The sequence below is a fragment of the Anoplopoma fimbria genome, chromosome 2 (assembly GCF_027596085.1).
Source record: "Anoplopoma fimbria isolate UVic2021 breed Golden Eagle Sablefish chromosome 2, Afim_UVic_2022, whole genome shotgun sequence".
NCBI lineage: Eukaryota > Metazoa > Chordata > Actinopteri > Perciformes > Anoplopomatidae > Anoplopoma > Anoplopoma fimbria.
In genome coordinates, this window is record NC_072450.1 from 7,337,057 (window position 1) to 7,350,062 (window position 13,006).

At 42.8% G+C, this 13,006-nt stretch overlaps 1 protein-coding gene across 1 annotated transcript in view; it reads right to left on the minus strand.

Annotated features, from left to right (window-relative positions):
• Nucleotides 1-13,006, minus strand: part of neo1a (neogenin 1a) — a 162,519-nt gene that overhangs the window by 94,225 nt on the left and 55,288 nt on the right. The window contains 1 exon segment of the mRNA XM_054610588.1: nt 12,674-12,997. Within this exon segment, the coding sequence (XP_054466563.1) occupies nt 12,674-12,997 (324 nt within the window).

A 13,006-nucleotide genomic window follows, 5' to 3' on the forward strand; every position in this document is an offset into this window, starting at 1 on the left:
CTGAACTCACGCAGGTGTGTGTGTGTGTGTGTGTGTGTGTGTGTAGCACACAGCAAGCAACCACCGAGTGTGAGGGCGCCGCATGGTGTAGTGATGAGAGTCTGAACACACACACACACACACACACACACACACACACACACACACACACACACACACACACACACACACACACACACACACACACACACACACACACACACACACACACACACACACACACACACACTTTGTATTTTCTTTGTTTCCTGCTAAATCGCTCACTCTCCTGCTCTACAGTTCCCTTGTTTATCACTCTCATTCCTTTTTTTCACACTTCGCTCATGCTCACACAAGTCTCGCCTGCATCACACATGTCATGCCCTTGCGCATCAAGACAGAGTCTGTGTTCAAGCAGGCCTGAACAGGCTCCAACAGCTCCCCCCCCAAAAAAAACACTCTTCATTCCAGATGAAGAACACGTACGCTGCCCCATTCATTCCCAGCTTTTATTTTCATCCCTGTCTGCTCTGAAGAATGCGTAGGAATACTTGGCAAGCACCACCCATCCATCCATCCATCCACCCTGCACCCTCAAAACCTCCTTTTTTTTTTTTTTGCCCCCTTCACATTAGCTGTGAGTGACACTGAGTGAGGAATGTAGGCTGTCTGTCTTTCACTTGAAGCAACAAAATAAATGCAAATGAGTGTTCCATTAGGGATTGTCAAGCAAAATGGAGAAGTAAGTTCCCGGGATGAAACCTTGTAGTTTTGTCACTGAAGAAAAAAAATAAAAAACATCAGTGAATCTACCATAATTAATGGAAATGGGAATCTGAGGGGGGAAGAAAACAAAACTGTGGTTGTTCTTCTTTGTTTTTCCACCGGCATCAAGAAGCACTCTGTCTTCCAGCTGGCTGAGCGTGGGATAAGACCTGAGAGGAAGCAGAGAGAAATGCTTTTTGAGGTGTCACCTCTCACACCTTGAGCGTGCCCCCTTTCAGTTAAAGCTCCACCTCTCCCAACGCTGTCATAATACCATCAATGCGTATGGAAACCTGCTCAGATAACACCCAAAAAAAAGGAAAAAAAAGAGCTAATCCATAAATAACGTTGGTCTCCGAAGCATAATAAACCAGGATTCACACCAACTGAGCACTTCTCACTTTGGGTTCTTCAGTACGCTCCATCTGCACCCAGGGCGAAGCGTTCTCTCAGTGCAGAATATGCAATGAAGGCTGACGGGTTGCACCAGATTTCTGCATCCTCAGCACAAGGCAAGTAGAGTGAAATATGCATTTCAAAACATATTTTATTTACCAGTAGAGTAGCAAAATGGAATCCCTTTTCTGTCACCCTGAAATCACACATTTCACTCACAAAACAGACCATCTTTTACAAAGGAGATACTGCAAAAAAAGATATGTGCTTTCCATCCTCTAGCGATGGAAACAAGGGGAGTTAAGGGTAAAGGGGCTCATGAGAACATCGATATCGGAATGATTTCTGCTGAAGCTATTCTCTGTAAAATATATTCAAAGGACTCGTGTCAAGACAAGTGGCCTTGAATATCAAAACCCGAGGCTAGATGCACCGAATCAACTTGGAATAAAAACTTTCAGTCTCACTTTTTCTGCCCGTTCGGCATGTCTGATAAATCTAGAGGTGTGTTTGAAAAAGATTTCCCCCGCAGCATGGGGGAGCCATCATAAAAAATAAAATAAAAAAGAAACGCGAGTCAACTCTCTTGCAGGGTTCAAAAAGCTCTATGAAGCCCAATTTAGCTTTGAAACATGGTGGACGTTTTAATATGAAAACCTCGAAACCGCCCTCTTGCATGCTCACGAGGACGGGCACCGGGAGATGAAAGGGCGACGCAGATGAATCCGTAACTGCGTAGGTATCTTTATCTGTGGAACCGCAAGGAAGCAGACACAGACAGTGAATGTCAATGAGGGAGGGGAGGATAAACAAAACGCTCTCAAGTGCAAAGGAGCCTCTTTTTTTTTTATGCAGATTGGGGAAAAACTGCAAGAATGATGGATTGTCCGCTCCACCTCCAAAAAACTAAAAAACTTTTCACTGCTTTGAATGAGGCACTCCCCTGGTAGTAAAACTCTCAGCACAAAGCAGCTATTTTTTGACTTGAGTGTCAAAATCCACCTTAATACACCTTGGCTTGTGGCATTAAAAGGCTTCTTTTCTGTAATTGACATGTGCTATGGTTGAATGTTTTCTTCGTGGATTTCCCAGGAATACGTCTCTCTTCCAGGAGCAACAGGATTTCTCACCATAAGTTGTCTTACTTTCACGCGGAGCTCTTGTATATATTCGTTCGTTTATTTTATTTGTTTTATTTAACATATTCAAACGGTTTCTTTTAAATATCATAAAAATCTTCATTTCTACTATTTGTCATTGCCTCCTCTGCGCTAGTGGTCGAAGTGTAATGCCATCCATGTATGCTGTTTGCAGTGGGATGGAAGGAATCCACTGGAAGGAACCATTTTGGTGTTTTGCCCACTTGTTTGGTGGAACGTTAGCGGAACGTGCGATGCGCTCCATCCGCATTGTGACTTTGGTGATGGAGGCTTGCATGTATGATGATACTACCTGGATCTGGTTTAATCAGACTCCACTAGTAAAAGCAAACATTACAAGAAGGGACAAAACTAGGCCGGTAAATGTTCCTGGAAACGGTTACTTTTCTTTTAAAGCAATTATTGGCACACCAGAACGACACACTGCTGACACATGAACCGAAAACCAAAATTTCAGAATTAAGTCAAAGTGGTAGAAGTAATTTGTTTGGTAAGAATCTGCATGTCGCAATGGAAACTTCTCCCCTTCAGTTCATCCGTTCTGGCCTTGTGTTCTTTGTAAAGCAGAGCTAGTCATTTAGTGAACATTGCATTCCAGTCTCCTGCCAAAACACAAGAGCACAAGCAGCATTACTACCATGCAATTGTGCTCACGACTGTGTACAACAACAGAATCCAGGCAATGTGGATAGGAAAGCTTGTGGAAGAATCCATGTTTGGTTATGTAGAATAATTGCTACGTGACCATGCACCGTTAATCTTCAGTCCTTATTGCTTATTCCACTTGATTGGTAGAAAGGATATCTATTGCTGTGCGATTTTAAATGATAAACGTCACATTTGAAAAATCGTGTGATTTAATGCATCACTTCAGTGACTTCATCTGTGTCACACTCAAGGCTCTGGAGGCTTTGACATATATTTTGAAGTAAATCCCAAATACATCTGTATCTGTTGAAGAGCAACTCAGAATTGTATGAGAGCGCAAAATTATGCTACTCACGTACAAGTAGATATTTTAGAGCAGATGGTAGCAAGGCATCTATAAAAGACAAAAACACTCAAGCTGATTAACATGTCGCGCCAGCAGCCACGTTCTTGCTGACGCCACGACTCCTCTCCTCCGGGTCCGAAGTGAGAACGAGAGCATTTAAGAGGAAGATCTCAGAGGTTGCGGATGCCTTGAGCGGTGACTGAAGTGTAGATTGGGCTACACATATTGGGAGATGCGCAATGCACGGAAAATAGAAGTTCAGTCAGCGAGGGAGTTGAGGTGCAGGAGGGAGAGCGGTGTTCTCGGAAACACAGATGAGCAGAGCGAGTTGGGGAAGTCATTATTCCCCGGTTCATCTTCAGCTGACTGCAAGCAGTCAATTATCGCTCTCATTAGAACACAGTAATTGCAGCAGCTAAAGCATGGTGCAGAAACCGTCTGGAGAAAAAAAGGAGTTCCATTGTACAGTACACTTTAATTTGAAATCCTTAATGCAGCTTCATTGTAGTGAAGGAAATGTCCCCAGGTATCTGGAGGTCCTTTTTTTTTTTTAAAAAACACTTCATGAGCAGTGGTACATAATGTGACACAGGCACAGAAGAAAAACGAAATCTAAAAACCTCTTCAGACATGTTTGCACTTAATAATGATAAAGAATGAATTAATGAGGAACTAGTATATCTCCTGCCTGCATCCACTTTAAGCTTAAGTCAGTAACATTGAAGAAACCAGCAAGAGTACGCTGGTTTGTGTGCTACATTGCTGACTTCTTTACTTTTCTTTTATCTTGTCAGAGCATATGACTCATTGATTGATGTCGTGATGTAAGATTTTCAACAAAAAAAAAGTTTCTAAAATTCATTACCCACCCTGTTTTTAACAGGCTCATTAAAGATGAAGCTGTCCTGGCACCCACCCAACTCCACTGCTCTGTAATATCCCTTTTCACACCGAGGCACAGTCTGAATGAAAACCACTTATATATGGTGTGAATGGGTAAACGTGGGTAAACGTGGGAAATCTGGGTCTGCAGCTGCACCGAGTCGTACACAGGTCTAACGCTGCTTCGGTTTGGTGTTACATTGTGAACATCGGCCATTTATGTCCTATTACAGTAATAGCACATGATTGTAGAGCACAACTGTTGAATAGCTTTCCATATGGGGACAAAGAAAAATAAATGGAATCCTTTAAAGCAATAAAGCATCGCCACCACGATGAAATACTGGTGTAAGAAGAACATCGCAGAGCCTGTTTTTAAAGGAGATTCAAATAAACATCCGGTTTAAAGTTCATCAAATGGTGATTTAGTGATAACTTGGTTGGGTTTCAGTCTTGTAGGAGCATTAGTCTGAAACAAAGGCAGAATCTTCAGAAACACCAGCTTGTGTTGAAGCTGGTAACTAGTGTATAAATAACTTGAATTTACAATCAGAATAAAGCTCATGTTGAAAGATGACATGTCATACACAGTAGCATAATTCTAGTGACTTACAAAGACAGTTAAATGCATGGGTGTACATTCCCACACACACACACACACACCAGGCACCGAGGTGTCTGGAGAGTGGAGAAAGGGGCCCGTCTCCATCAGTCGCTCCACCTACCCAGAGGACCTAATCAGTCAGTGAATAAACGTAAAATGGAGGCTGTCATCTACTTCCAGCCCAACAGACTCCCTGCCAACACGTTTTCTCCTGCCGCCGCCCTCCCGAGAGGAAAAAATAAAAAGATGGATCTTTCCCCACAGCTCCATCCTCGACCAAGATTTCCCACATCGTATTTTCTCAGTCTGCTTTACAGCCTCGTCTCTGCAGCCGCGCTACAACAACTCAATTTTTTTTTTTTTTCTAACAGCGTTTTACTTATTTTCCTTTTTCATTACTCGTGCTCCAAGGGTAGCTGAATGTTTTCATTTTCAGCTCAACATATGATTAATGCATGTCAGTAGAAGTGCAGGGCTGCAACAGTCTCTTGCTTTATTTACAGCCTCTTCCCTCCCTCCTCACACGGACCAGAGACAGATGGGAATCAGGGTAATGGAACGCCACTGTGACCCTGACCCAGCTTCCGGGTCAGAGCCATTCGTCGTGGCAACGACCCCGGCACTCGGCAGTAAAGCAGAGCATAATTGGTCATGGGGGGGCGCACCTGGAAATGAGCACACCTTCATGGGCTTGGCTAAAGGAAGCGTCTGTTGCAAACTTAAAAAATCTGTGATTACGTTTTGAAACTACCATAATTTATCTATGTTGGGGTCATTTTTCCAAAGTTCTCCGTCCGCACCAAAAATCTTCCAGCACTTTGTCTGTTTTAACTGGCAAACAACAAAAATGTGTATCGCACTGATCATGTGGTGGAGAGAAGGTCAGGCAACTTAGTTACTCCACATCAAATCTTCAGCTTTCCATTATCACTTATCATTCATTTTTTACCACTGTTCAGATTAGGAGATGAGTGGAGATGTTTTATGATAGCAGCGTGCAGGGATGTAAAATGTTTGTAAACGACGTGAAAACAGGAAAAGAGAAGATTTGTTTCCTTTTTTATTCAGCCGGCTTGGTGTGGACCGACATGAGTCACGTGCACATTCACAAACAAAAGATTACATTTTTTAAGAGGAAAACAATGACATGGTTGATGTATTTCTTTCAGGGAGGCTCCTTTGAGAATGGGGGAGATGTGAGGTGTTTTATTGTTTGTTTTTGAGATTTATTACTGTTTGTTTGCCATGTTGGCACTTTATAACTTGGGTGCAGCCACTGTGGAACTGCAAAATGGGTGAGTGTGTGTGTGTGTGTGTGTGTGTGTGTGTGTGTGTGTGTGTGTGTGTGTGTGTGTGTGTGTGTGTGTGTGTGTGTGTGTGTGTGTGTGTGTGTGTGTGTGTGAGAAAGAGCAGTAGAGAGGTGGAGGGCTGAAAGGATAATAAAGAGAAAATAGAGGGCTGAGAGAGGTAGTAAAGAAGGTAAAAAAAGCAAGGACTGGAGGTTGATTCAGTGAGCGAGGATAAAGTGTGAGGAATGAGAGAGAGTAGCAGGAGTGTTCTTTGGGTAGTGTGAAAGGGAGGATGAATGAATACCGCTCAGTGAGCGGTCAGACATCATCTGATTGGGCTTTATCTCTGTTGGACCCAGATCAGCCTCCGAGATAAGGCAGTTTTGTAGTTTGCCCTTCTCTCATCTGTGTGTGTGTGTGTGTGTGTGTGTGTGTGTGTGTGTGTGTGTGTGTGTGTGTGTGTGTGTGTGTGTGTGTGTGTGTGTGTGTGTGTGTGTGTGTGTGTGTGTGTGTGTGTGTTGTGTGTGTGTTTTAATCAGGATGAGTTTGGTGCACTGAGACAAGGACTGAGTGCATAAGAGAAAACAAGTTACCGACCGACGCCTTCATGTCAAGTAAAGGGCTGATTATCTGATTATGGGATGGTTTATATGCACTCCAATGACCTGTTTACTCGAAAATTAAGATTTACATGCAGCTGCTCAAAAAATCCCCTTTCTCTCTTATCCCCTAAAACACTAATGAACTGGACGACAGCTGATCTAAGGGAAAGTTCAGCAAAAGTTAATGTTACATTCTGAAATAAACCAGTGCAGTGACATTATGATACGGTCCGTTTTTCTTCTAAATAATGTCCAAATTTGACCGTTTTGCCGTTGAAAGATTGCGTTTCCTCATTTACGTGGCTTACTTCAATTTGTGAAACAACGGCTACAATGATCCTTTAACATCTTGCTGCTTTGCAGGCCGTAATGTCAAAGCCTTATCAGACACATACACCGTTGAAGGCCAAGAAGTTACTACAGCTGTGTTGACCGTGTTCCTTTTCATTGCATAACCAGATAAGGACAACCAGGTTTCTTGTTTACATAATGAGTCAGCAGTTGCAGAAAGCTGACAGTAAACGGTTGCTTAAGTGCATGTAGATCTGACCGATATTTCTGAGGCGTAGGTCACCAGGCCAACTATATCAGTAGGATGCTGGAGTGCTCTTAAGTGTGTAATGACCATGTATAAATAAAGGTAAGGAAACCAAGAAACCAAAGGATATGATGTGTGACACTAATAGGGTAGACAAAACATTAACAACCCCATTTAATATAACGGAATACAAGTAAACAGCACCACAAACTACATGACCTCTTGACACAGTAACAACAAAAACTGAAAACAATGAGCTGAATGTTATAAAAGGTCCACGTTTGTATGACTTATCGCACCGATTCAATTAGTCCCCATTAAAGGACTTAATAGTGACGGAGACTAAAAGTTGCTGTATTCACATATGACCCAACTAAACACTTGATGAGCTATATGACGTTTAGGTTCCTCGTTTTGTTCCTCTGCATCATCTCGGTGCATTTTGGACCATTAAGATGTTCTCTCCCAACTGAATGTCTGTATTCATCTCTGCTTGACATTCGATCCACTGTTGTGAAAACACCGCTGACGTTTGATTATTCACGAGATGTCCAGACGCCGACTTAATTAATCGACTGTATGTCCTACAAAGTGTCTCCGACAATGCCAAAAAGGGCTATTCATGCAATAGTGATGCAATTATCCCTTTTCGCGTCTTCAAGCTGCCATGTCCTTGGGGGGTGCACCCCCCCACACACACACACACACACACACAAACAGATCAAAATACATCAAAAAAGGGATTAAAGAATGTGCCGACACCCCTTAAATCCTTCAAAGGGCGTCCGACTCTATCAAAAGATGAGCATGCTTAAATATGAGGCGACAAACATGACACATGAAGAGTGTTCGGTTTATAATTTCTACTACTGTGGGGAGGGAGAAATTAGTTTTTCTTTTTCTTGGTGAAACCTGATATCAAAGCAAAGCGATAAGTGGCTTTGGTTATCTCTGTGCACCACAGTCGCCTACAAGTGGGAGAGGAAGAGGAGGGGGGAGGGGGGGGAATAATAGGGCAGGAGCAGAGAAACACTAAAACAAAAAGCTGATATATTTGAATAGAGAAACTGTCTCATTTACAAACTGAGAGGTCAGAAAGGAAAACAAAGAGACTGCAAGATAGTGGGCACAGAGAGAGAAAGGGCTAAATTAATTAATTTGCTCATTTGGGGGTTTCCCTTTTAAAAGGGGGGGAGATCACCTCCAGCAATTCTTAAGGAGGAGTTCAAAGCGTCCCGGTGGGAGGAGGGAGGAGGGAGGGAGGGGGAGGGCGGTGTGGGAGAACAGCAGACAGTTAAGATGGGATTCCTCATTACTGGCGTCCCGCTCTGTGTCCGCGGCCGTCCCTGCTGCGTACCGCTCTCTCGCTCTCTGCCCTATAATTTCTCTCTCTCTTTCTCCTCCCCCCTCCCTCCCTCCCTCCCTCCTTTCTCTTTCAGAGACTCAAACTGAATACATAAGATTGGGCCCCACTAGGCCACAATCCCCCCTCTCTTTCTTCTGAGCCTGCTTGTGTTACCACAGTATCTGACGCACGGAGGCAGACTGGATGACAAAGCAAAGACCAAAGAGGAAACACAAGGCAGGGAGAGACTTCAAAAGCTGTGCAATGTGGAGAATAATAATAAGCGTATTAATAACCAGAATACCTTGGTTTATTAATGTTTGACAGTATAAACCGCGCTTGTATAATTGTATATTTACTACATGGGTTTATAGTGGGCCCGGAGCGCTGATTAAATAAATCTGATTGGCAGTTTCACATTCATATATGATGTCAAGCGACTTCAGTTTTGGTGTGCTGCGGGCCTGAGGTTCCTTCCAGGTGATGCAACTGAGATACTCAACAAATCAGAACCGAATGTCACCTCAAGGTTCATCTTTCCCCTCTGTGTCACTACACCAGTGTATCTCACTGTGATCCCCGAGACATTCAGGAATCAACCGTGTTCATGTAGCGATTCCTTGTTTTGTTTTTCTTCCACACCCTTTGTAGCGAGTGCAGGGAATCTGCATGTAGTGAAACAGACATTTATTTTGTATTTTTTTTTACATCAAAATCCGTTCATGTTTTCTTCCTGTAAAACCAAATAGGACTAATGCTTACATAAGCTAGCACAAACCAATTTCAACCGATATCATCAAAACATCCATCCCCCGATCAATCTGCAAATTTGAGCAACAAAGCAGGTTTATGGAAACACATAAACATCATCTGTTGCTTTTGTAACACGATCCAGTCTAAGCCCGCCCACCTTTTAGCGGTCTAATCAAACAGAGAGGATTTGATTCAAATCCCTCTTGTAACTGCACACCGCACAGAAGCTGAAAGATGCTCTAACTTCCGTTTCACTGGGACTTTCGAGATGGTTTAAATGGGATGCAGATATGTGGGCCAGTTCTTACATCACACCTCCCAGGAGACGCAGCATAACAACAACAACAACAACATGAGTTTGTGTTTACATGTGGACTATCCTACTCAACACCTTTTGTGCATACGTAAAAGATGGAGAAGAAAGCAGGATCCTGGTGATGTAAAGAGGTGAAGCCAGGGAGCACGGCGGCGACGTGTGGAGGTTGGAGGCGTTTCCCTTCAGGAGAATGAGCCGCACTCCTCACAATCAATCTCAGATATTACCCCGGTATTTGTCTGATGTGCTCCCTGCCACGCCACCCATCCGTGACTCATTCCGTCATTACATACCGAGAGGTCACGCCCACCCGGCCCCCGTCTGCGCCATCAGTTCCCGGGTCTGATGGCGGCCTAATGGCCTGCTCTCTCTACACTGCAATTAACCTTTTTATTGGCCACCTGCCAGCCAGCTGGAGATAAATCAGTGTTTGGTTGCATGTGTGTGTGTGTGTGTGCAAGTAGAACCATGAATGCAATAGCGTTAATGTGTTCCAACACTTGTGCGTGTGTGAACGTGCACAATGGTTGGAGCTTTTACGTCGATGAATTTCCATGTGAAAAGTGTGTCAGTGCCTGTAATAGGCGACAGATTTCACCTGCTCCCCCTCGACAAGTAGGAATTGATTGAATCTAACATCCCATCATGGTTGACCCAGGCAAGTCCCAACGGCTGAGAGGTTGTCTGATAGCAGAACTCATCTTGGCTCAGGAACTAAACAAGTCGTGTCCCCCCCCCCATCATGCGTCGATGCAGCTTCAGCGACAGGTGTTGATGAAGCGCCGGGATGGATTGTCCACTGCCCAGCTAAGATGCACACTGAGATTTACTGATTTTACATACAAGAATACATAAAACACACACACTCTTGTGCTGTGTTTCTTTTTTTCCTCGATTGTACTAACACAATCTATTTTGGATTAAAGTCAGGAGAATTAGTCAGACAGACTAAGAACGAGCTATTTCAGCCACACACACACACAAACACTTATGTACTATCGCATCAACACTAAGATACTTAGTGTGAAGGCTGAAAAGGGGCGAAAGAAAGCGATAATACGAAGGACAATGTTTGTACATTACACCTGTTTCAGTTGGATTAGCAACACGTGAGGCAGCTGCAGAGAAGAAACAAGTATAATCTCAAAACTACATCTCCATAGGGCTCACAAACGTAAATTTCTCATGATTCCACCAAAGCTGGACCACTGGTAATGAGATATCACAGTTAAATACTTTTTACTGGGTCATTCTCTGTATACTGAAACACTGGGGCGACACTGAAGGCTAAATTTTGATAAGATGAATCGTGTCTGAGATCATGATGCACATGCAGTGAGACAACTGGAAAACATTTGCAATCTTTCCAATGGTTCTATAAATATATAAATGTATTTATATATATAAATATATATAAATAAATATAAATATATATATAAAAAATATATATATATAAAAATATATATATAAAAAAATATATATATATAAAAATATATATATAAAAAAATATATATATATATATTTAAATATATATATATATAAAAAAATATATATATAAAAAAAAAATATATATATATATATATGTACATTTATTCTGCCTCATTAGCTTGTAACTCATAGAGCCTATGAGAAGAAACAGAATCTCAGTCACAGCAGTAGCTTCACACAGGCACTTAGTATCCGAGGGGCTTATACTGTACTATCCCATTGTCAACAAGAGGCCTCTTACCAGCGACTTAGAATCTGGCAGAGTGCTGCTGTGCAGAAAGCACACGGCAAACGCTCTCTGTGGCTCCTCCGGCTGCAAATTGAATTTTCGGGGCACGACTTGACTCAAAACACCTAATAATCCTACGTCACTCGCTGTTCCCAAACGGAACAAGGTCACATTGTGGGACTAGAAAAGGGAAAGTAAAAAGCAGACCATTTTAAAAGCATTTATCCAGTCGGGCAATGCATTCAGGTGGCAGCAAGGTTAAGGGTTTTTATTGTAGAGAAGGAACAAATCGCTGAGCAATTCAAAGGACAAAGGGAAGCAGGAATGTTGAAAGGGAAACGTGTGAAAGAAGTGGTTGAGTAAAGAATTTTTAAATTACATAACGTCTTACCCTAGCCAGGTTTCCATTAAAATGTATCACAAATCTTATCAATTTTTTAAGAAAATCTGCAAAAGAAAATGCGAAAGAATGCAGTTTTTTTTGCCGCTACCTTTACAAAACTATTAGGAGTCGGTTCAATGAGATAAGCAGTTGGTGGCGCCAATTCTCCAGTCGGAAAACCATTGCAGAGAACACGAAGACGTAATTGAAAGAGCGGCAGTGGAACCTCAAACGGTGAAAAACGATTAAAAAATAAACTAGATGTAAATAGCCGTGTTTGTCTCATGTGTGAATGTGAGAAAGGTTACATTCGATCATTGTTTAATCGGACGCTTTACAGCTGAGCAGAAGCTTCGTCGCACGTTGAAGTCACGCGCTTCATGTCAGCATCATTTATTCGCTAAATCTGTTTCCATCGCATTTTGCCTTTATCGAAACATCGACTTTCCCACCTCAACCGAGTGTAGAACGTTTTTGCAATATTTCAAGATTTTGGGGGGAATTGTCAGCATTTTTTTTATGCGCAATCTGAAAATGACCATTAAAAAACCCCCAAAAAGCACCTTTGGTTTATTTAATTCTGAGATCAATATAATTAACAAATATTGAAAGAGATGTGTTGAGTTTTTCTTTATATGGTATTTCTCTAAACTACAGTATGCGTTATTTAAATCATGACCTTCATATACACACAGGTATATTTGGTTATTGTAGTTCATTATCAATCGGCAACGTCCTGCACACATTCGACACATAGAGCACAAGAGAAAACACATACATTTACTACGGGTGTGTAAAGCCTTTTTTGTTGTACTTGCAGAATTGTTAAAGTCACTTATATTAACTCTACCCATAATTTACCACAAACTACAGCTGTGGTTTTAAGCATGGTGTTGAGGGAGTACTGGATATAGTCAAACTGCATCGTCTGATAGCATTGGCAGCTCTTACCTGCTACGGAGAGACGGGCCGTCTGGCTGGAGATGGATCCGATGTTGTCGATGGTGGCCACACACTGATAGGTTCCCTCGTCGGGCTTGTTGTGCTTGGAGTGGACCACGTGGGCGAAAAACAGCGAGCCATCGGGAAGTATGTTCCGCCTCTCGTCCGAAACCAGGCTCATGAAGGTGCCGTCTTTCTTCCACTCTATGCGTGCCGGCGTCGCCGCGTCGCTGTGGGCCGAGCAGTTGAGCAGTGCCGAGTTCCCCCGAACGGCCAGCGTGTCCTGGGGCTCCGCCGTGAACCAGAAGGGGTTGAAGGGCTGCGCTGCTGAACCTGGAGGGC